Genomic DNA, 21,919 nt, shown 5'->3' with positions numbered 1-21,919 from the left:
CATCTCTTCTCAGAGCACTGTTAGGACGGGCCCCTACTTGTCTGCTTCATATATTTACTCTAACTGTGTGTATCATCAACACCTTCTCAGGATGAGGAAACTCCCATCCATGTCCAGGTTCACCTCCTTTCTAAAAAAAAAAAAAAAAGCCCTCAAGTGCCTCGCTGAGATCCTACATCACAGAATTATTAGATTTCACAACCGCCTAGTATTTTCTAGGTCTTCCACAGTGTACTCCAGGTCCACTGTACGTCGGTAGGGCACATCACTGCTATTTATCCTCAATCCAGGCTATTTAGAGCCACATCATTTTTTTCCATTTTTTTTTCCATCAGAGCTAGCCAGCCTCTTCGCCACATCTCCGACAGTGGCTTACATGGGCTCCATGTTATCCTTTAAAAGCTGCCAACCTTGAATTTTTAATCCAAATTATGGTACACTTTTTCCATGAATGCTAAAAAGGCCTTATCCCCTTTCATAATTTCTTCCTCATCCGCCCCAAGAGGCAACTCTTGAAGCCTCAAGACTCATCTAAAGGAAAATTCTCAAGAATGGGAATCTTATTTAGAATATATAGTATACTGCGGAGTGCCAACAGGATTTTCTTTCTAAATTTTCCATATTCTGCTGTCTCACATGGCTGTTTCACCCCCAATGCTTTCACAGAGCTTCCTCGTGTGGAGTAACCCCTAGCAGCTGGTCCACCTCATCCAATAAGCAGAGAGCAAGTAGATCTCAGCCAGAGGGGAAGTGGAGAACCCATTCTGGTCAGCCCTGGAGCCAGGCTGTGCTCTCATAAGAGCACTGCAACTAGATTGCATTTGGTCCTGTGCAGCTGTGGTGCCTCCTCACAAAGCTCTTCAGTTGATCCGGGGAGGAACCTCTCACACAACCACCCCCATGATTCTCCACTTCACAAATATGATGGCTACAATTTTGAAAACTATGCAGCTTGAAGGGGAGCCTGGAGCAAGGGAGGGGTGCCTGTCCAAAGAAATGCTTTTTATTCACATCTTCTGATCCACGCTGATTCAGTCACTGCTTTCTCAGCAACAGTGTAAAGATTCAGCCTGTAGCAGAGCCCAGCAATGCCAGGACCACCTGTGGAGCACAGTACTGCAACCCACGAGGGCTCTTCTATTCCCAAGTTTTAAAAGGCATAGAATAAATATTGCAGTTCAGGTTATTAGTAGCAACTGTATCTCTTAATCATAAAGATGTTTCTCTGCAGTAGCAAAAAAGAGCTTATAGTTGCAAGAGGAAGTACACAGAACTTAATGACTGCTGTTTATTCAAACAGTTAAATGAGCATCAACAAAGAGGCAAAACTTACTAAAAAAAAAAAATAGCTGAGCAGAAGAGGCGTGCATGGGAAAGAAATTAAATCACTCAACGTAATGGCTGTACTGAGTTCTCAGAGGGAGGCTACATTGTAACTTTGCCTAGGACAAGATAAATCCTTGCACCGGGCCACGGTTGGCATATGCATGACCACCCTCAGAATGACTTTCAGATGTTGTGCAAACACAAGTTTGGTTCCATTAATGCATATTTAAACACACATGGTACAAACAACTTTATTTGTATTATTCTGCAGAACCAGCAGAAGAATAACTGAACTAGCCTGTCCCTGATAGCATTAGTCTGCCATAGATGTGGATAATATAAAGTCAGAAACAAATCAAACCAGGGTCAACGAGTCACTCAACAAGACTCCCATTGATCATGGTTTGATCCTTGCCTGTCATATGCACTAGGCTTAGACACACAAGTGAGGCAAAATGTTTATCAGGGCAAGTGGGAGAAATCCAGGTGGTAGGAATTGTGTGAATTCCTCCTGAATTTGGGAGTTTACGTCACAGAAATGCTATAACAATTAGCAATTTTAGGCAAAAATTGAGGTGAGGGGGACATCATGGTTAAGAAAACATTGTGGAATCCACACAAGGGATAACACCCTGGACTCCCCTGTGTGTCTAGTTTTCAGAAATGCCCGAGGTTGGTATGATACCTGGGTGGTCGTCAATCACCTGCTAAAGTAACGTTGCTACCCCCATTGCCAAAACAGATCATTTTTGTGACAGGAAATGTTGTCTCCACGTTGTTTTTTGGGGCTTTCCTGTTGTGGGCAGTAGGCCTGCACACACAAGTGAGGGACCACTTTTATCAGAAGACTTAGGGAAATGCTGAGTGCAAGGATGTTTGTGGCTCCCTGCAGATTCCAGAACTTTCCATGACAGAAATGTGAATAAAATGTGATTTTTTTTTTTTTCTCAAAGTATGACGTCTGTAAGGGATTCTGGGTAAAACAATCTGGTGAAAGCCACGCAAGTTACCCCATCCTGTATTCCCCTAGGTGTCTATTTAAAAATAATGTGCAGGTTGGCTAGGTTTCCTTGGGTACCGACTGAGCTAGGGCCCAAAATTCACAGCTACCCACTTTGTGGGGAAAAAATAAATAAAAAAATCCATCAGTATTGAGTGGAGAAATGTGATGTACCCATGTCACATTTTTGGGCCATTTCCTGCCGCAGGAACTAGGTCTACCCACACCAGTGAGGTACCATTTTTATCAGAAGACGTGGGAGCACAGAATAATAGGATACTTACTATCACCATTTGGAATTTGCTGCATTTGTGCCTTCCAAATGTAAGCCAGTGTGTAAAAGATGACATTTTGAAAAATCCCCTCAATCATGTGCTCGTACAGGTACCCACAAATTCAGAGATGTACAAATAACTACTGCTCCTAAACTCCATATCTTGTGCCCATTTCAGAAATACATAGGTTAGTTTGATACCTATTTTTCCCTCTGCATATTTCACCATATAAATTGGTTTATTCTAAGTACACAATGAAAAACCATTGTACAGTGCAGCTCAGTTGTTGTCTCTGGGTACTTCGGGTTTTTGGAGAACCTACTGTTCCTATATATCCCCACAACCAAAAGGGTCTAGCAAATGTAATAGTACATTGCTTTTGTAAATCGGGCATTGTGACTAAAAGATACACAGGAAAACACTGTCACAAATAACTGTTTCGTTTTCCAATATTTATATCAACAGCTATTTTCTTTAGGAAAACCTTGATCTGCACACGTGACACCTTGCTGAATTTGGAACTTTGTCTACTTTATATAGCTTTCCTTGATCACTCATGGGTTTCACAGTGGTTTGCACAAAAAACTGAAAGTAAGTTGAAAGCACAAGTAAATAGGAAAAATGCCAAAACTGTGGTGTAAAAAAAATAAAATTAAAAAAAACTTTTTTTTTTTTTATTCAGATCTGCATGCTCCAGAAAGCTGGGAATATAGTGACTTCAGCACATCAAACCTTTAGTTGATGCTATTTTGAAGGAGGAAAATAAAAATTTTAAAAAAAAGACACTTTTATCCAGGGCACTTTTTTCCTATTCAACACACCCCCCACCCCAAAAAAAAAAAGTTGCTATATTTTCGCTATTATCTTAAGAATCCCCAGGAAGTGGGAAACAAATGATACAAATCTGCCAAGGATAGCTTATTTGGATAAAAAAATAAATGTATGGAGGCCTAAGCGCCAAGTACCCTAAATAGCCAGCTTGCGCAGGTGGGGGATGTTTGCAGAGAAAAGGGTTGAATGTACCAGATAAAAGACACAGGCATGTTTTTCTAAACTATCATGCAATTTTAAAATAATTTGAATACTCTTCCTCTTTCCGCATCAATTAAGAAAACATGTTTGATGCATGGCAACATTTAATAAAAAGCTAATCATGAAGAAGCATAGCAAAAACATCAAGGGCATTGGGTAGAAAATGGTAATTACTTTGGGACCTTGCAGTGGTGCAGATTTACAGAAAGTGGGAAATTCACAAGTTTGCAGAAGTATTGTCTAGAAACCATTCTGCTAGCAATGAGTATATGTACACAAATAAATTTTTTCATGAACATTCTGCAAACACAGCACACATTTACCTAATAAAACTGGCTTCCCCTTTTTCCTCAAGTGGGAAAATAGTTTGCCCCACGGTCAAACTCCTTTCTCAACACCCTACCTTACTTTTTTGGATGTGGTAGTCCCCTACGAACTTGGAAAGAGTTTTCATCCTGCCTTTGGCAAGAGTAAATTATCCAGCCTTTTCCATGGCAAGAATCGGTTGGAGAGCAGTTAGTGAATCCTCTGAAACATACAAATTCATGTATGGGTGCGCACCAACTCACAGGACATCCCAGTCCAAGAACAGCTACTTTTCACCTGGTTCAAAGCCTTGTAAATACATTTGCTCACTTAGAAATCTTTATGTGAGTAAATCCTTTTATGTAGTCAAAAAATTTTTTTGCCACACGCAAGTTAGGATTACATTGTATAAACAGCTTTCGGAATTGGGGCTACAACATTCTGCCTCTGACATGAATTTGGAGATTTCATCTCATTGTAAAAAGTAACTAATCACTGTCCTAGTGCTTTGTCTATGTACTCAATTATGTCGAACAAGGTATCTGATGAAGGACAGTGAGATATAGTGACCTGCTCAAGAATTACACAACGTGCTCAAGTGGAGAAAATCAGAGTGGTCTTGCTGATCCTCAGAAGGCAAACTAGGCAATGAACAGAAATTATAATCTGCGTTTATTAACAGTTTGAGAAATGAAGTGCCAGTTAAAATATTTGCCAAAGCATTTCGAAAGATGCTGTCTCAGAGGCTAAATAAGGGAAGAGAGCACTGATAAGTTTAGAACAGTAGTGCATCCTCAACTCTGCTGTAAATTCAGCATACCAAAAGCGCCTTCATATTCAGAGCCCTACTGAGATGAAAAGGCAGCCCTAAATAGAGACCTCTTAATAACAGAACCTGTGATTATTCAAACAGTTTAGAAAATAGATAACTGGTATTTTCAGCATCTATTATAGTTTTGAAATGTGGCATAATCACAGCCTTCCTAAAAAACAAACACTGACATAACATGAGCTCGGACTTAAGAAAGCATGCATAAACTACCACATCACTGCGTGACATCAAACAGGACACAGATTTATAAACAAGGTAAGGAGATTCTCTCTCTCTATAGGACATGATATTTCCAGGTCTGGGCTTTAATTTGACAGCCTGAGTTCTAAGCAGTTTGAGCCTTGATTTATTTCCACTGCATACAACTGAATTGCTAAAAATGATTTTTAACGAAAGCTTCAATACTGGCAACATAGTATTCTGTCAACATGAACCGAAAGGGCAACCATTAAGAGTAGCAGGCATAGTGATGAAGAAAAAAAAAAGGAAAATAAAATCTTCAAAGAGTATTTTTTCAGGCATTCATTTAAATACAAGGTGCTTAAAGACCTCACCAATACCTAATTGTAGGTTAATCTAAACGTGGGAGGCAAACATACAAAGTTCATTTGGCATCATTTAATAAACAAGAATATAATTATGATCAGGTGTTGCTACACACGGTCATAAGATTACTTCAGCATCAGAAATCACTAAAACTGTATAAAATCAGAAATGTCATTTTGGTCTGGAGCATTCATGTCTGTGTCACCTAGATCAAAAGGCATCTGACAGTCTTAGGGAAAGAATCATTGCTGTCGATCATTCTGGAAGAGGGTTATTGAGCTATTTTCACAAACTATGAAGTTCACACTTTGCATTGAGAAAGAATATTTTTAAACGGACAGCACTCAAAACTGTGACCAATCTACCTAGGATTTAAGGATTTAGTGTCCCAGCAACAACTTGCCCAACTCTACGTTCAGAAATTAACTCTATTACGATGCAGTTGGGTGGGGGTAATGAGGGCCGTACACAAATTAATGACCTCAAACATTACCAAGCTTATTCAGTTTTGGAAGGAAGACCGGGCACAATTCCTTAGAGACAATTTTTCCCCCCAAAAAAAATATGTTTGTTTCAAATTATTATTGCTAAAGGGGGTTCCACATGTTTCACGGGGTGCACTTTCCCATAACGTCTCGTGAATGTTGGCGAGTGTTCATATTTAACAAAGAATAACGTAACATTATTTATCAGATGAGGTAATATTTTACTACTGTGAGGGTTAAATCACGGTCATATATTACCATAATAATAACATTTATAAAGCGGATTTGTAATCCTTGCGGAGTGTCCCTGCGCTAGGGTGCTGACACAATAGATGGGAGGTTACCCACTTTGATGTAAAAACTCACTCTAAGCCAAAAACCCAGGTCTTAAACTTCTTTATGAACAGGAGATCGGATGGGGCTTGAATCATTTCCACAAACAGGGTTTTCCATGTTAAAGTGTACAACCATCAAATCTTAAGAGGGCATAGGAAGACTGTAGGTGCTAAAACTGGCTTTTATATGTCTAAAATTGTACCAATTCCTGTGCATCAAATATGCATAATTTCGAGCACCTAAACACTGCAATAAGATTCATATTAAGAGATAAATTTAAAAGCAATTTAAGTACAGAGGATAGGAGAAATCACTAGTCTAAAACTTTGCCTAACGCATGTAGATTGAACATCTGTGCCTCTAAAATACCATTCTATGATTATGAAACAAAGGCTCATTCACTCTCTCATCTATGACCGCCTAGGACATAGAGTTGGCAGATAACAGCCGTAAGTCAATAAATTCTGTTTTGTCTGCTTAAGGTGTAACCTTTTGCTACCTTCATTTGCACCAACCAAATCTATACAAAGAAGTACGAAAAAGTACTCATTTTGTGAGATACCGCTGCTCTTTGTTAATACTGAACTTTTAAACAAGGGTTTCATGTATGGAGTGTACCTTATATTTCAAGCATAGATACCTTTAGGCTGACTTTATACAATTAAAAAGAAGAAAATTCGATTTGTACGTACTGCACACAGTAAGCTAATATGGAATCAAATTAAAGCATTCTTAATCAGATGCATACAAACTATAGCGACTTGCAATCAGTCCTCACAATTTAGTTAGCAGTATATTTCGAACAAGAATATATATTTTTTTTAAAAGACATAAGTGGTACATAGCATTTTGAGTGGTTGGTTAACAGAAACAGAGGTTCTGCTTAAGTGATGAGAGTTGTACACAAGGATTATGAGTGGTGGAGCAGTAGAAGGAACTGAGAAAACTGACATATAGAAGAATGCAAAATGATTGAATCTTTACATATACATACAGCAGCGAGGCAGATACATATGAATGCAAAGTAACTGAAGCTTCCATATAGACAGTGTGAGGGGAATCGAGTTCAAATTCAGCCTTTGCTTTCCAAGCGGGAGAGGATTTTTAAATCCAGGGAAAAGTGAGCCTGGTGGCAGGAGGAAGAGAACTCCAGAGAAGGGACCAATTAGGTGAATGAACCACAATCGTGTGGGAGTTGGTTTGGTAAACAGCAAGAGACACAGCTACAGTATACGTCACAAATAGGGTTATATTAGGTAAGGATGGGCGAGAAGTTATCGTCTGCTAAGCCCTGATTAGCTTTAGCAACAAGTGCTAATAACTTGTAAAACACTGTTTCTGCACAAAGCCAGCCAGTACAGAAAAAAATGAAGAGATTAGACAGTTTGGCGGAAATTAACTGCCGGCACTAAATATTAAAAATTAAGTCTTGATTTTACAGCAACAATTTTTTTTTTTTATGAAATCGGAATGCACTTGTAATTTTCTATATAAATGACATTTAAACAGTTTTTGCACAGTGTTCACAGGGGTGACTGAAGATACAGGCAAATGTTTAAATTGATTTGCTTTATGGGGATTGGTAAGCACCCTGGTGTGTGTTTTCATACTTCGTTTATCCACCCTGAACCTTTGTTCAAGAGGTTGCTTTCTTGTTAGTTATGTTCCTTCTTATTTGTACATCAGTAATTAATGTTTTTCTAACTCATCTTTGAGCCAAGGTGATAGGATAAAATCACCTCTAACCGAGTGAGCGGGTGTTCACAAAACCCAAAGCAAGAAAAATCACTTCAAAATGCTCATTGTTATATCTGGTGGCATGCCAGCTAGCATATGTTTCTGTATGTTTGTTTTGTCACTGTTCTTATCCTGACAAGTTATGGAATGGAGAATGTGAGTGAAGAATTCCAGGGGGAGGAGTTGAGGAGACGGTTGATGGAGGGACAGCGGTCAGGGTTCTTTCTTGGTAGCTGAATAAACCAATCTAAACCCTTCATTCCAAGGGTGTACCTTCTTTTGGAAACGTTTGTTATGTTCCTTCTTATTTGTTCATCAGTAATTAATGTTCTTCTAACTCATCTTTAAGCCAAGGTGATAGGACAAAATCACCTCTAGCTGAGTGACTGGGCGTTCACAGAGCGCAAAGCAAGGACAATCACTTCAAAAAACTCATCTAGCTGGAATGAGCAAATAAAAATATCTAGTGTCAGGACTTACTTAGACTATCTTAGATCGCAAAATACTACCACAGTTGTTTTGACTTTTTTGGTCCTTCCTTTCTTACGCTGCTCAACAGGGATACAATTCTTGGTGACAGTGTGGAGGACATTGTTTGGCTACTGAAAAACAGTTGGAAAAGTTTCTCAGTACTTATGCAGAACTGTCTCCAGCAAACAAGGTGTGCCCGTATACAAGCTACTGCTTTCTAAACAACAGCTTTTTGTTCATCCAACATGTTTATTTGATCCATTAGATATTAAATAAAAGGCATAACTTGTTAACAGGCTACATAAGTCTCGCCAGATAAACTAACCAGGCATCTGCGGCTTCTGCTTTGCTGGACCTACCTGCTCCAGACGGGCCTCCTATTCCCCAACGAAGACTGCAGTATCCCTTCAATTATCCCTGTTTTAGTGAAGATGACTAAGAACTGGGTTTCAACCACAAATAAGATTTGCTTGAACAGTCTACAAGAAAGAGTACATTAGATTAAAGTGGGCGATTTTCTACTTACATACAAGGCAATGATTCTCACATTGAAGGATGTTGTTGCGAGAAGAAAGATAAATGTATCTGTTTGCAGAATGGATCTCCTGCTTTCCATAAATCAAACGTCTATACTTAATTGATCTTTGAAAGATTGGATAAGGAATGGATATGGCAGCCCATTCCCCTATACGAAATTTTGTAAGGGAGGGGAGTATGGTTAAAGAAATACCCTTTATTGCACCGAGCGATATGTCAGCTACAGCAACCACCATGATTACAAAAAAAGTCTTACGATTTTGCTTACGCTGCTCAGTGTTCCAATAAAGACAACACATACATCACGAACTAAACAATTCCAATATGAAGCTAACATTACGCTCTCCTTCACACCACTTAAAATACTCCTCTAAACTCTGCTCAACTGTCTCCGACAGTTAGAGCATTCCGAATACTAAAGTCAAAAGACCGAGTGACATGCTAGTATTACTCCCACGACATCTGAATCTATGCGGGTGAGCTACAGCAGCACATCAGGCGCAAAAGTGGCGCCTCCGATTAGAAGAGCACGTAGAAAGGGTGCAATTATCCAGGCTGCACTAGCACACGCAACTGATGGACCATAAACACTGTGAAGCTGAGAACAACTGCGCAGAAACACGTTTGTAACGGACACCCAAAATCCGTCTAAGGGACTCCAAGAACATATTGCTAGGTTCCAAGAAAATGAAAAACTGCAGCTGTAGGTCTGCTTCGGTTGGCGGACCCTTTCCTGGGGCTCCAGAGGCTGCTCTGGTGATGTAATGCTACTCTGCGTCTCCGCTGTCTCTCACCTCTCGCGGGGACGGTGAGGCACTTTGCACCGACGCGATGTAACGCTCCACCTCGGCCTTGCTGCGCCTCATGCTGGCTTCGACTAGAGCTCCACTAGGACCGGCAGCTGCTCCTGCGAGGCAGAGCGCTCCCCGCTTCCGTGGTGAGACCAGTGGCGCCGTACAATGACGCACAACGGCAGCGACAGCACAGGCTCACGCTGCGTGCCTGAATTAATGTTCCCGGGTGACTTTGCACCTATCTTGGGATTCAGTTTTTTCCAAATATACCTTTAATTTTCACAGTAGGTTGATTCTTTGCTTTTGTTAAGCTTTTTATGGCCAAAACGCCGCTTGTTTTGAGATTCTTCTATCAAGAAGCCGGGTTTTGTAGAACCCAATAAAAAGTGGGCTTTATAGAGAATGGCCAATGGGGGATAGAGCATATATAAAGGGGAGGGTCTTCGTGCTGTGCAGATGCTTGGTAATACGCAGTTTCTCTAACACACATTAAGGCTCTAAGCAATGGCACTGTGGTAGCCATCGCGGAATGGAGTGTTTCGTATTATTACAAACTGTGCGTTACAGAAAAGAGCAAGAGTGTTAATGTATTTTGGCTTTGCGCAATTAACTTCCTAAAACATTATAGCGTGCATCAAATCAAGTTCATATCGGTTGGAAAAGAAAAATTAGTTCATATTAATTAAATATAAAAAAGTTATCTGATTAGTGGAGCTGAAAATCTTTGGAGGTTAATAGTCTCTTTAGAGAGCTAAATCTCTTCGTGTGAAACCCTCACCACGCATGCTAACTAGAGGTGGACAAGCCAACAAATGGCGATGTCACTAACTTTAGTGAAGGAAAGTCTAGATTTTATGGCAAGACCGGAGGCTCCTATTATGCTAAGTCTTTTCTTTATTTTTAATAGCAGCTGCAGTCAAGAACGAACTAGTGATCCCATGAAGCCAACAGAAGCGGCCAATGAGGATCAAAAGGTAGTTCTAAGAAAAGCGCCAATCACTAACAATCACTACTAATAATACCTATCTTGACTGGGAACAGCCCTCTCTTTTCTTGCTGCTCGCAGTTAAGATAAGTATTATTTCTTGTTCAGGACATTCATTAACGTGTGTTTAACCTGTGTATTCATTTTGGTGTATATTTTGCGTGTTATTGCCTTTCTTGCATTGTTGGTAGTTCGCTAATTCATACCCAGTCGGCTCGTAGCCGCATTCTATCTGTGCCGGTTGCGGCGCGCAGCGCTTTTCCGTTGTGTAAATATTGTTTCTCCTCAGCGCGCGTTTTATCTTCTGACCGCCCGCTGAGGAGAAATGTTGGTGCCCAGCAGGAGCGCTTTCAGTACGCGTCTCCTCACTGCTGAGCAGCGTTTGTCCTTGATTGGTTCAGCGGGCTTAAAGGTTTTCTTAGCCCATTTTCATTGCGTGTTTCATACACGCTTTGTTTATTTATTTATTTCATACTTACCGCCTCAAGCGGTCTCCTCAGTCTCTGCTTTTACTGGACTTCGTGTGTTTGAGAAGTTTTGTTTTTTCCTTCCTATTTTCCTCGTTACTCCGCCCAGGGGTGTGGCTGTTGTTCTTTTCTCACTGTAGTGAGAGTTATTAACGCTTCCCTAACCCTGTTTTGACGGTGTTTAGCTTTTTACACAGCTGCTACCATGGACAGCTCTACTCACCCACTTTTGTCTCAAGAGGAGGAGGAAGACGTCCTCAAAGACAACCTTAATGACTTTATTCAGTCTTCTGTTGAGCAAGCCATGGCAGTTTCCTTGCAAAAACTATAAAAAAAGTTAGAAAATTCAGTCATCAATCTTGTGTCAAAAACCATGCTGGCCCAATCTGCGGGGGAAGGCAGAAAGCGTCAGAACCCTTAAAAAAATGTTAAAGCGACGCTTATAGCAAGTGACAAAAGTTCACATGTGGCAGAGGACGTGGATCCTCAAAGGCCTCCTTTAAAGGAGGGGTTAACGGCTAGACCGTCAAAATGCATGGTAAAAACTAAACATATATCCTCTCCTATTTCCATAACAAAAATTTTGGACACAGACGACGAGGTGCAAGACCCAGACTCGGATACTTCCGAAAAGGATGTTGGAGATATTATCTCCCATCCTCCTCTCAAAAAAGTTAAAATTGATTCACAAGACTTCAAGGTTTCTTGCACAATATTGGATGCCGAAGGGGTGCCTATGTTTGATCTGGCTAACATCCAGCACCCAGATTCGACTGAGTGGTTCCCTACGGACCACGTTGCGGAATATGTGACAGCCAGGTTTCGCACCCCCCTAGACAAACAAGTGCGAGCGAAGCGATGTCCACGTCCCGCCCTTTCCTCCAAAATCGCGGCAACCCCGTCCATTGACACTTCCCTAATTACCTTCTTTACTAAATATGGCAAGGACCCGCGGAAGAGTGTTGACAAGGCCTGGTCGTCTTGCCAAGATAAGCTATTGGACATAGTAGGTCCCCTGACCCATATTTTTGACCTTGCAGAAACTGCTAGTTTGGAACAGGCTTCAGTAGACCTAGCTGAGCTACCCTTGTGGGCCCAACGGGCCATCTGCTTGTTAGGGAATGCAAACTCCTCCATTACGCATGAGCGTAGAAAGGGTCTTCTCTTGAAGCTGGATCCCAAGCTTGTCAACCTGGCAGGATCAGACCCCGGGGTCAAAGCGGAAGGTATGCTTTTTGGCGACTCCTTTATCAAGGAGTTGAGCAAGTATGTGGCAACTTTTTCATCCCTGGATAAAGCACAGCAATCCTTGAAGAAGATGTTTTCGGCGCGTGTTTTTGGCAGGGCCGCCAGAGGTTGGAACCGCTTTGCCGGCCGCTCCTATCCCAACCAAGGTTCCTGCGGCTTTTATGGCAACACCTCATCACAAGACTACAGGCCGCAATTCTATCCCCAAAGAAGCAGGGGATTCAGGAACAAAGGGAACCGTGGTTCCAGATTCTCTTCACAAGCCGGTAAGTCATCAGATTTCTTCTCCTATTCTGGGGAGTCATATCGCAATGTGCCTGTCAAAATGGAAGGAACTCACAGTAGATCCCTGGATTATAAATACCGTTCAGGGATATGCTATAGAGCTCTTCTCAGAGCCTTTTCAAGTGAATTTTCCGTCTCCCCCTCATTTTTCTCTCCAAATGACAGATTTAATTTCCTCAGAAATTCAGTCCCTTTTGCAAAAACAGGCGATAGCTCGTTGCTCTCTAGATCCTTTAGGTTTTCTCAGTTCGTTTTTTCTGGTCCAGAAAAAGAACAAGAAAATGCGCCCAGTTATCAACCTGAGACAATTCAACCAGTTCGTTCTTTATCGTCACTTCAAGATGGAAACCATCCTGCATCTCAGAGACACCTTGCTCCAAGGAGATTGGATGGTAAGGTTAGATCTCCAAGACGCATACCTTACAGTACCAATACACCCGGACTCTCAAAAATATCTGCAATTCCAATGGGCCGGTCAGACATTCCGTTTTACTTCTCTTCCTTTCGGTCTGTCTTCCGCCCCATGGTGTTTCACAAAACTAATGAAACCAGTAGCTGCCTTTCTCAGGGCTCGAGGAGTCAGATTAATCATCTATCTGGACGTTATTCTGATCATGAATCAAAACCGCTCTTCTCTTCTTTCTCAGGCGCACTTGGCATGCAAGGTTCTTTCAGATCTAGGTTTTATCATAAACTACGAAAAGTCTTCCTTAGACCCGATCCAAAAGATCTAATTCTTGGGTTTCCTGGTAGATTCAGTTTCAGCTATTCTTCTTCCATCGTCAAAGATCAAATCTATCAAGTCAGAAATCCTGTTCATTCTATGCAACTCTCGCCTTTCCCTCAGATCCCTTGCAAGAGTAGTAGGTCTTCTATCCTCTTCAATCCAAGCTATTTTTCCGGGTCCTCTTCACTACCGAGCTTTACAGAGACTACAAATTCGTCATCTCCAGAGAGGGCTGGCCTACTCAGATTCCATAGTTCTAGATCAAGACTCACGTGCAGAACTGCAATGGTGGATCGACCATTTAGATGCCTGGAACGGCAGGACTATTTTCGCATCAGCCCCAGATCTTGTATTAGAATCCGATGCAAGTCTTCTGGGCTGGGGGGCCCTTTGTGGTCCAATCTCAACTGGAGGCTTATGGTCACAAGAGGAGTCAAAACTTCACATAAATTGTTTAGAGATGCTTGCCGGCTCCTTTGCAATCAGAAGCCTAGCAAGAGACAGAGTTTCCTGTTCGGTCCTTCTCAGAATGGACAATATTTCTGCGGTACGTTACATCAACCGTTTGGGAGGCACAAGATCCAAGCCTTTAGCGGAATTGGCGAAAGGGTTCTGGGAATTCTGTCTCCAAAACAGAATCTCCGTCCAAGTGGAGTACTTACCGGGCAATCTCAATTTTGTAGCGGACTGGTACTCACACCATTTCCAGGATGCCAGCGACTGGATGCTCAATGTGCAGGTTTTCAACAGCATCTTTCACAAATGGGGTCCATTCGACATAGATCTTTTCGCCTCACGTCTCAACAAGCAGCTTCCGAAGTTCTTCAGCTGGCATCCAGATCCTCTTGCTCTCGCTTTCAATGCTTTTTCTCAAGACTGGTCATCCTCCCTCAATTACGCTTTTCCTCCCTTCATTTTTATTCCCTGGGTACTGGCACAGGTCAGGAGGCAGCAGGCCTCAGTAGTTCTTATAGTCCCCTTTTGGCACTCCCAGGTGTGGTTTCCCTCTCTCCTGGAACTGTCAATAGAACCTCCGTTTTTAATCCTCTCGTTTCCAGATCTCCTAACCAATTCCCAAGGGCTCCATCACAGTTTAATACTTCAGGATGTCCTCACCCTCTCAGCCTGGAAAATTTCAGGGAATCCCAGCCCAGCACTCCTATTTTGGCAGAAGCTTCAAACTTCATGGTCCTGGCAAGAGCTCCAGGAACAAGGAAGGCATTTAGATCAGCTTGGTCTCTCTGGCATAGCTGGTGTGTGGGAAAACAAGTTGATCCCATTACAGCAAATGTAGCAATGATCATTAACTTCCTGGCGGCTGAAGCTTGCAAAGGGAAATCGTTCCGTATGATTAACTTATATAGATCCGCTATTTCTTTGTCGCACTCCTTGTTCCAGGGAAAGCCGATTGGAGAACACCCCTTGATATGTCGCCTTTTGAAGGGAGTACAATTTTCTAATCCTCCGAAACCTAAGTATAATTCATTATGGGATGTCAACACTGTGTTAGAACTGTTTTTGTCTTGGCCAGACAATACATCGTTATCTTTAAAACAGCTTTCTGCGAAACTCACCATGCTGTTATGTTTAGTGTCTTTTAAGCGTTTATCTGACGTTAAAGCGCTAGATGTTTCTGCTCGCCATTTTACTCCCTCTGGTGTTATGTTTAATGTATTTAGACGTACTAAAACTAATCTTTCCTCATTTTTTTGCCCTTTCTTTCCAGATCACCCTAAGGTCTGTGTAGGCCAATGTTTAAAAGTCTATGAACAACAGACAGCTGGTCTGAGGAATTCCTCCACTACTCAGCTCCTGATTTCTTTCAGGAAACCTTTTAAACCGGTATCCTCTCCAACCTTGGGTTATGTCCTTAGCTGGCATTGATGTTTCCGCCTTTGGGGCACACTCGGCTAGAGGAGCCATGGCAACCAAAGCTTTTTGGGCCGGGTCTCGCTTGGAGGATATTCTCAGGTCGGCTGACTGGTCCAATGACAATGTTTTCAAAGTTTTCTATTGTAAACCGATTGAACACGCTTCTTTTAATGTAATTAATACGCTTTAAAATAGCATAATAGGAGCCTCCGGTCTTGCCATAAAATGTAGATTTTCCTAGAAAGTTATGAAGGAAAGTCTTAACACGGAGGCGAGTATTATCCCGCCGCTACAAAACCTTAATACAGTTATTTTGTTTCCCTCCCTTCCAGCATCTACATCAGGACAATAGTCGGCTTCCTAAGGACACTGCCTTTGTCTCTTCAGTCACTTTGTTCCTGGCCACATCCGCCTCCACGTTCATCCAACCATTGGATCAACACACCCTTCCGGAGTTTGCGCAAAGACTGATTGGCCTTTTTCAAGAACTATTAGCTCTATGCCTGGCTATTTGTATTTGTGGTTTTATTATTCCATTGTTTGTTTCGGTGTGAGCTCCCACAAGAAAAGAGGGCTGTTCCCAGTCAAGATAGGTATTATTAGTAGTGATTGTTAGTGATTGGTGCTTTTCTTAGAACTACCTTTTGATCCCCATTGGCCGCTTCTGTTGGCTTCATGGGATCAGTAGTTCGTTCTTGACTGCAGCTGCTATTAAAAATAAAGAAAAGACTTAGCATAATACTCGCCTCCGTGTCTTTAATAAAATTAAGACTTTCCTTCATAACTTACTAGGAAAATCTACATTATATTAAATACTCGTTTTTCTTGCTTTTATGCTAATAGCTACCAAGAATAACAAAATCATATTACAGAGGAAACAATGGTAAAATAAACTACAAAGTGACATCTTAGAGGCTTGACCAGTGGGATTTCAGAGAACCCAATAATCATCTTTACTGGGAGAAACAAGGCATTATGAACCAGCGCAAATCGCTCTCTGTCCTATTCTGTAATCTCTCTTTGGGCTAACAACCGCGCCCCTGTCACGTCAGTCACTTACATTGGTTTGTGGCCTTGCCTTTTAAAATCCGCTTGCTTTCATTTGTGAAAGGCATGCATACGTCATGCCTTTTCCGGTGTTTAGCCCACCTACACAGCACCGGCAAACTACTAAAAACATACGAGGCTCAGTGTTTTCAGCCTGGGGTCCAGACCACTTTATCTGTTTATTTTCCACGCAGCGCAATCACACTGCATTTTACATAGTGCGATCGCGCGGATTTTTTTTTCTTCTTTACAACGCTAATAGCTCTAACTCGAGCAAATGCGAGACCCATTTGCATAGGAATGTAAACAGATGGCAAACAGATCTAATGACCTTGGACTGATTTTTGAAGAATGTCTTTTGAACATGAAATGAAATAGTCACTAGTTACTGGAATCCTGAAGATTCCCGGAACACCAATCTGAAATGGTGTTGAGGTTCCCGGGGAAATATCCTGCCTCAATAAACGTTTTTGCTGTAGGCAGAATTCCAAAATACTCTTGGCTAATTCTGCTAAAGGTTTGGACTTTGTTCCTCCCAGATGATATATATATATCCTGCCGCTGATACGTTGTCCATTTTTAGGAAAACTGAGCAAGCAATTCTGTCCTTTGTGAATGTTTGAATGGCGAAAGAGCCTACAACCAGCTCTAAACAGTTTATGTGCGACAAAGTCTCCTGAGATGACCATATACCTCCAGTTGAAAACTGACCACATCTTGCACCACCACATCCAGTCTGACTTGCATCTGACTAAGCTAAGATCTGGGGTGGTAGAAACAAATGCTGTCCTGTTCCAATCATCTAGGTGATCTAGACACCACTGAAGCTCTTCCCATGATTTCCTATCTAAATGTATTGGTTCTCAATAAGAAAGACCTTTGAGAAGGTGACAAATTTTGAGTCTTTGAAAAGCCCAATAAAGTAGAGGGCCAGGAAATATGGCCTGAATAGAAGAAGCTAGAAGGCCTGCCAATCAAGTCAAAAATCTTAAAGAAATTTGTGAAGAGTTAAAGAATGTTGAATTTCTTTCTTCATGAAAATAACCTTCTGTTGAGGGAGTTATAAGACTGACTTTTTCATGTCTATCAAACAACCCAAAATTATTTTTATTGTTTTAGTAATCTGCTCATTCGGTTCTGTTGTCTTCATTCAGCTCTTCTCACTTGCTAGTGCTTTGATGCTATGGCCAGAATGCGGTCTCAACCTATCCTCAACCTAATTCCTATTGGGACAGGATAATGGGGATTCTTTTGGAGGCCATGGGCTCCTGGCTTGGCAGGCATTACTTCCTGTTCTGAAGAACATAAGCCTGTCAACCAATGTATTGATTTAGCACTGGTCGTAGCTAAATACAGGATAGCCATGAGCTGGAAATCTGCTTCGCCACCCCCATCAGACTGTGGCTAACTGACATGCGCTCTGGTATTTTGGCTGAGCAAGAGACACTACGTAGTGGTGGAATAGGGTGTTCAATATTATCCAACACTCCAAGTTGGCAAATATACTTGGAAATGGTGGAGGCTAAGTCTGATGACAGGTCACCTTGAACACTTACTTTGTTTCCTCGTGGCTGGAGGTACTGTAGCTGTCCTTGACCCCTCCCCCCCAGCTGAAGATGTTACATGCTACTAGCAGCGGCTCTCATGGAACCACCGAGTATTTCTGTGCTCATGCTGGTGGGGCTCCCTGACAACACAGGGGGTGGGTGCTTTCCCCCATTACCCTTCCTGGGCTCCCTCCCTTCCTTCAGGCAGAATGGGTAGTTTCATAATTTAGTTAACTCTCATTGTTCATTGTTATTTTTCTTTAACATTGAATATGTATAACTGCGAGTGCGAGCACTACAGTTTAAGCACAAACATTATAAAAGATTGTACTTCAAAGGAAATGTTAGACACCCAAAGCTGTGATATCATACAAGGATGTACAGGTATATCACATTATTGGCCATTTCCAATATTGTAATGTTCACTATTTGTAGGAGGCTGGCCTGGCTTGTAGTGGGTACTAGAGGTACTTACACCTTGTGCCAGGTCCAGTTATCCCTTATTAGTGTAGAAGAGGTGTTTCTAGCAGCTTAGGCTCATAGAAGGTAGCTATGGCAAAGCAGCTTAGGCTGAGCTAGGAGACATGTACAGCTCCTACTATACCACTGGTGTCATATGCACAATATCATAAGAAAACACAATACACAGGGTTACTAAAAATAAAGGTACTTTATTTTTAAGACAATATGCCAAAAGTATCAGTGAGTATCCTCAGTATGAGGATAAGTTATATACACAAGATATATGTACACAAACCAAACTTAGGTAAGTAATAGCAAGAAAAGTAATGCAAACAGTGTAGAATTACAATAGATTGCAATAGGAGCACATAGGTATATGGGCAACACAAACCATATACTCCAAAAGTAGAATGCGAACCACGAATGGACCCCAAACCTATGTGAGCTTGTAGAGGGTCGCTAGGACTTTAAGAAAACAGTGAGGGTTAGAAAAATAGCCCACCCCAAGACCCTGAAAGGTAGGTGTAAAGTGCACCTACTATCCCCAGAGAGCACATAAGTCGTGATAGGGGGATTCTGCAGGAAGAACAGACACCAGCAATGCAACAACAGTGGATTTCCAGACCTGAGTACCTCTAAGACAAGAGGACCAAGTCCAATAGTCGCGATAGTGTCGAGAGTGGGCAGGAGCCCAGGAAATGCCAGCTGAGGGTGAAAGGAAGCTACCACCGGATGGAAGAAGCTTGGAGTTCTGCAAGAAAGAAGAGAGCTAGGGACTTCTCCTTTGGAAGACGGATGTCCAACGTCGTGATGAAGCTTGCAGAGGTGTTCCAATGCAGAAAGACCGCAAACAAGCCTTGCTAGCTGCAAGGGTCACAGTAGAGGTTTTTGGGTGCTGCTGTGGCCCAGGAGGGACCAGGATGTCACCACTTGGAGGAGGAGACAGAGGGGGCGCCCAGCAACTCAGGGAGCCCTCACAGAAGCAGGCAGCACCCGCAGAAGTACCTGAACAGGCACTTGGATGTAAAGTGAACCGGAGTCCACGCGAAGTCACAAAAGGGAGTCCCACGACGCTGGAGGACAACTCAGAAGGTTGTGCACTGCAGGATGGAGTGTTGGGGACCCAGGCTTGGCTGTGCACGAAGGAAATCCTGGAAGAGTGCACAGGAGCCAGGGCAGCTGCAAATCACGCGGTACCCAGCAATGCAGTCTAGCGTGGGGAGGCAAGGACTTACCTCCACCAAACTTGGACTGAAGAGTCACTGGACTGTGGGAGTCATTTGGACAGAGTGCTAAGTTCCAGGGACCACGCTCGTTGGACTGAGAGGGAACCCAGAGGACCAGTGATGCAGTCTTTTGGTGCCTGGGGTTGCAGGGGGAAGATTCCGTCGACCCACAGGAGATTTCTTCAGAGCTCCTGGTGCAGGGAGGAGGCAGGCTACCCCCAGAGCATGCACCACATGGAAACAGTCGAGAAAGCCGGCAGGATGAGGTGATACAAGGTTGCTAGTAGTCGTCTTGCTACTTTGTTGTGGTTTTTCAGGCGTCCTGAGCAGTCAGCGGTCGATCCTTTGGTAGAAGGTGAAGAGGGAGATGCAGAGGAACTCTGGTGAGCTCTTGCTTTCATTATCTAAAGAATTCCCCAAAGCAGAGACCCTAAATAGCCAGAAAAGGAGGTTTGAAACCAAGGAAGGAGGATTGGCTACCAAGAGAGGTAAGAGCCTACCAGAAGGAGCGTCTGACGTCACCTGCTGGCACTGGCCACTCAGAGCAGTCCAGTGTGCCCCCAACACCTCTGTTTCCAAGATGGCAGAGGTCTGGGACACACTGGAGGAGCTCTGGGCACCTCTCCTGGGAGGTGCATGTCAGGGGAGTGGTCACTCCCCTTTCTTTGTCCAGTTTCGCGCCAGAGCAGGGCTGGGGGATCCCTGAACCGGTGTAGACTGGCTTATGCAGAGATGGGCATCATCTGTGCCCATCAAAGCATTTCCAGAGGCTGGGGGAGGCTACTCCTCCCCAGCCCTCACACCTATTTCCAAAGGGAGAGGGTGTTACACCCTCTCTCAGAGGAAGTCCTTTGTTCTGCCTTCCTGGGCCAGGGCTGCCTGGACCCCAGGGGGGCAGAAACCTGCCTGAGGGATTGGCAGCAGCAGCAGCTGCAGTGTAGACCCCGGAAAGGCAGTTTGGCTGTACCCGGGTACTATGCTAGAGACCTGGGGGATCATGGAATTCCATGATCTTAGACATGTTACATGGCCATGTTCACAGTTACCATTGTGACGTTATACATAGGTAGTGACCTATGTATAGTGCACACGTGTAATGGTGTCCCCGCACTCACAAAGTCTGGGGAATTTGCCCTGAACGATGTGGGGGCACCTTGGCTAGTGCCAGGGGCCCACACACTAAGTAACTTTGCACCCAACCTTCACCAGGTGAAGGTTAGACATATAGGTGACTTATAAGTTACTTAAGTGCAGTGGTAAATGGCTGGGAAATAACGTGGACGTTATTTCACGCAGGCTGCAGTGGCAGGCCTGTGTAAGAATTGTCAGAGCTCCCTATGGGTGGCAAACGAAATGCTGCAGCCCATAGGGATCTCCTGGAACCCCAATACCCTGGGTACCTCAGTACCATATACTAGGGAATTATATTGGTGTACCAGTATGCCAATGTGAATTGGTAAATTTAGTCACTAGCCTGTTAGTGACAAATTTGGAAAGCAGAGAGAGCCTAACCACTGAGGTTCTGGTTAGCAGAGCCTCAGTGAGACATTTAGGCATCACACAGGGAACACATACAGGGCACATACTTATGAGCACTGGGGCCCTGCCTGGCAGGGTCTCAGTGACACTTAGAATAAAACAACATATATACAGTGAAATATGGGGGTAACATGCCAGGCAAGATGGTACTTTCCTACACTATTGCTTTTGTCACTCATGCAAATAAAGATATATTTTTTTTAAAAAGGATAGCGATCCTAAAGATCCAAACTGGTCATCCAATCGTTTTATAACAGTGAATCTCTGAGATGAACAATTGTTTTCGTTTTGAGATGGCAATAAACTGCAAAGTTTGGGGGGTTTCGATTTATTTTCTGTACAAACAATTTGTTCTTTTTTTGTATTAGAAAAATAGTATTTAGAAAACCAAAAGGGCTGAAATTTGAAAGCAGAGGTTGAGAAAAAAATTGTTGGATAGGAATCGTATAGAGATCTTTATAATAATCCTGCACAGTTTGCCGAAAGCTAGGGTCTGAGTTTTTTTTCATATTGATAGAAACTATTTAAAACCTCCCAGAGGATGAAGGCCAGAGTTTGAAAATCCTACCTGTGTTTTGCACTTCTTGGTGTCGATAACCTCTATTCAACAAATTCAGAACAAATTGGGGCTTGAACTCTTAGTTGAATCCTTGCTTATAGAAGCCTCTGTAATAGCTGCTCCCTCTCGTCAGGTATCAGCTGGCGAAGCAACTACTTCCTTTGTCAGCGGTCCCAAAAACATGAAAGCCAACAAGCATCAACATAGAGAAGTGGGCCTTATCATTGGAGGTGAAGGTTGCCACCTATTTACTCATCTCTTTAGTAAATGAGTCTCCA

At 42.7% G+C, this 21,919-nt stretch overlaps 1 protein-coding gene and 1 long non-coding RNA gene across 3 annotated transcripts in view; one reads left to right on the top strand and one right to left on the bottom strand.

Annotated features, from left to right (window-relative positions):
* LOC138250080 (E3 SUMO-protein ligase RanBP2-like) overlaps positions 1-9,848 on the bottom strand; it is an 894,326-nt gene extending 884,478 nt beyond the window's left edge. For both annotated transcript variants that reach the window (XM_069204480.1, XM_069204481.1), the window contains exon 1: positions 9,678-9,848. In XM_069204480.1, the coding sequence (XP_069060581.1) occupies positions 9,678-9,749 (72 nt within the window). In that variant the 5' untranslated portion in view covers positions 9,750-9,848. The remainder of the gene's footprint in view (positions 1-9,677) is intronic.
* A 40-nt stretch (positions 9,849-9,888) lies between these two features.
* Positions 9,889-15,731, top strand: LOC138250081 (uncharacterized). The gene is made up of 3 exons (XR_011194886.1): positions 9,889-9,961; positions 10,585-10,651; positions 15,594-15,731. It is a non-coding gene; the product is annotated as an uncharacterized lncRNA (long non-coding RNA).
* Positions 15,732-21,919: the final 6,188 nt, after the last annotated feature.

Source organism: Pleurodeles waltl, chromosome 8 (assembly GCF_031143425.1).
Source record: "Pleurodeles waltl isolate 20211129_DDA chromosome 8, aPleWal1.hap1.20221129, whole genome shotgun sequence".
Lineage (NCBI taxonomy): Eukaryota > Metazoa > Chordata > Amphibia > Caudata > Salamandridae > Pleurodeles > Pleurodeles waltl.
The sequence above is the reverse complement of the archived record's forward strand: the minus strand, read 5'-3'. Positions and strand labels throughout refer to the sequence as shown.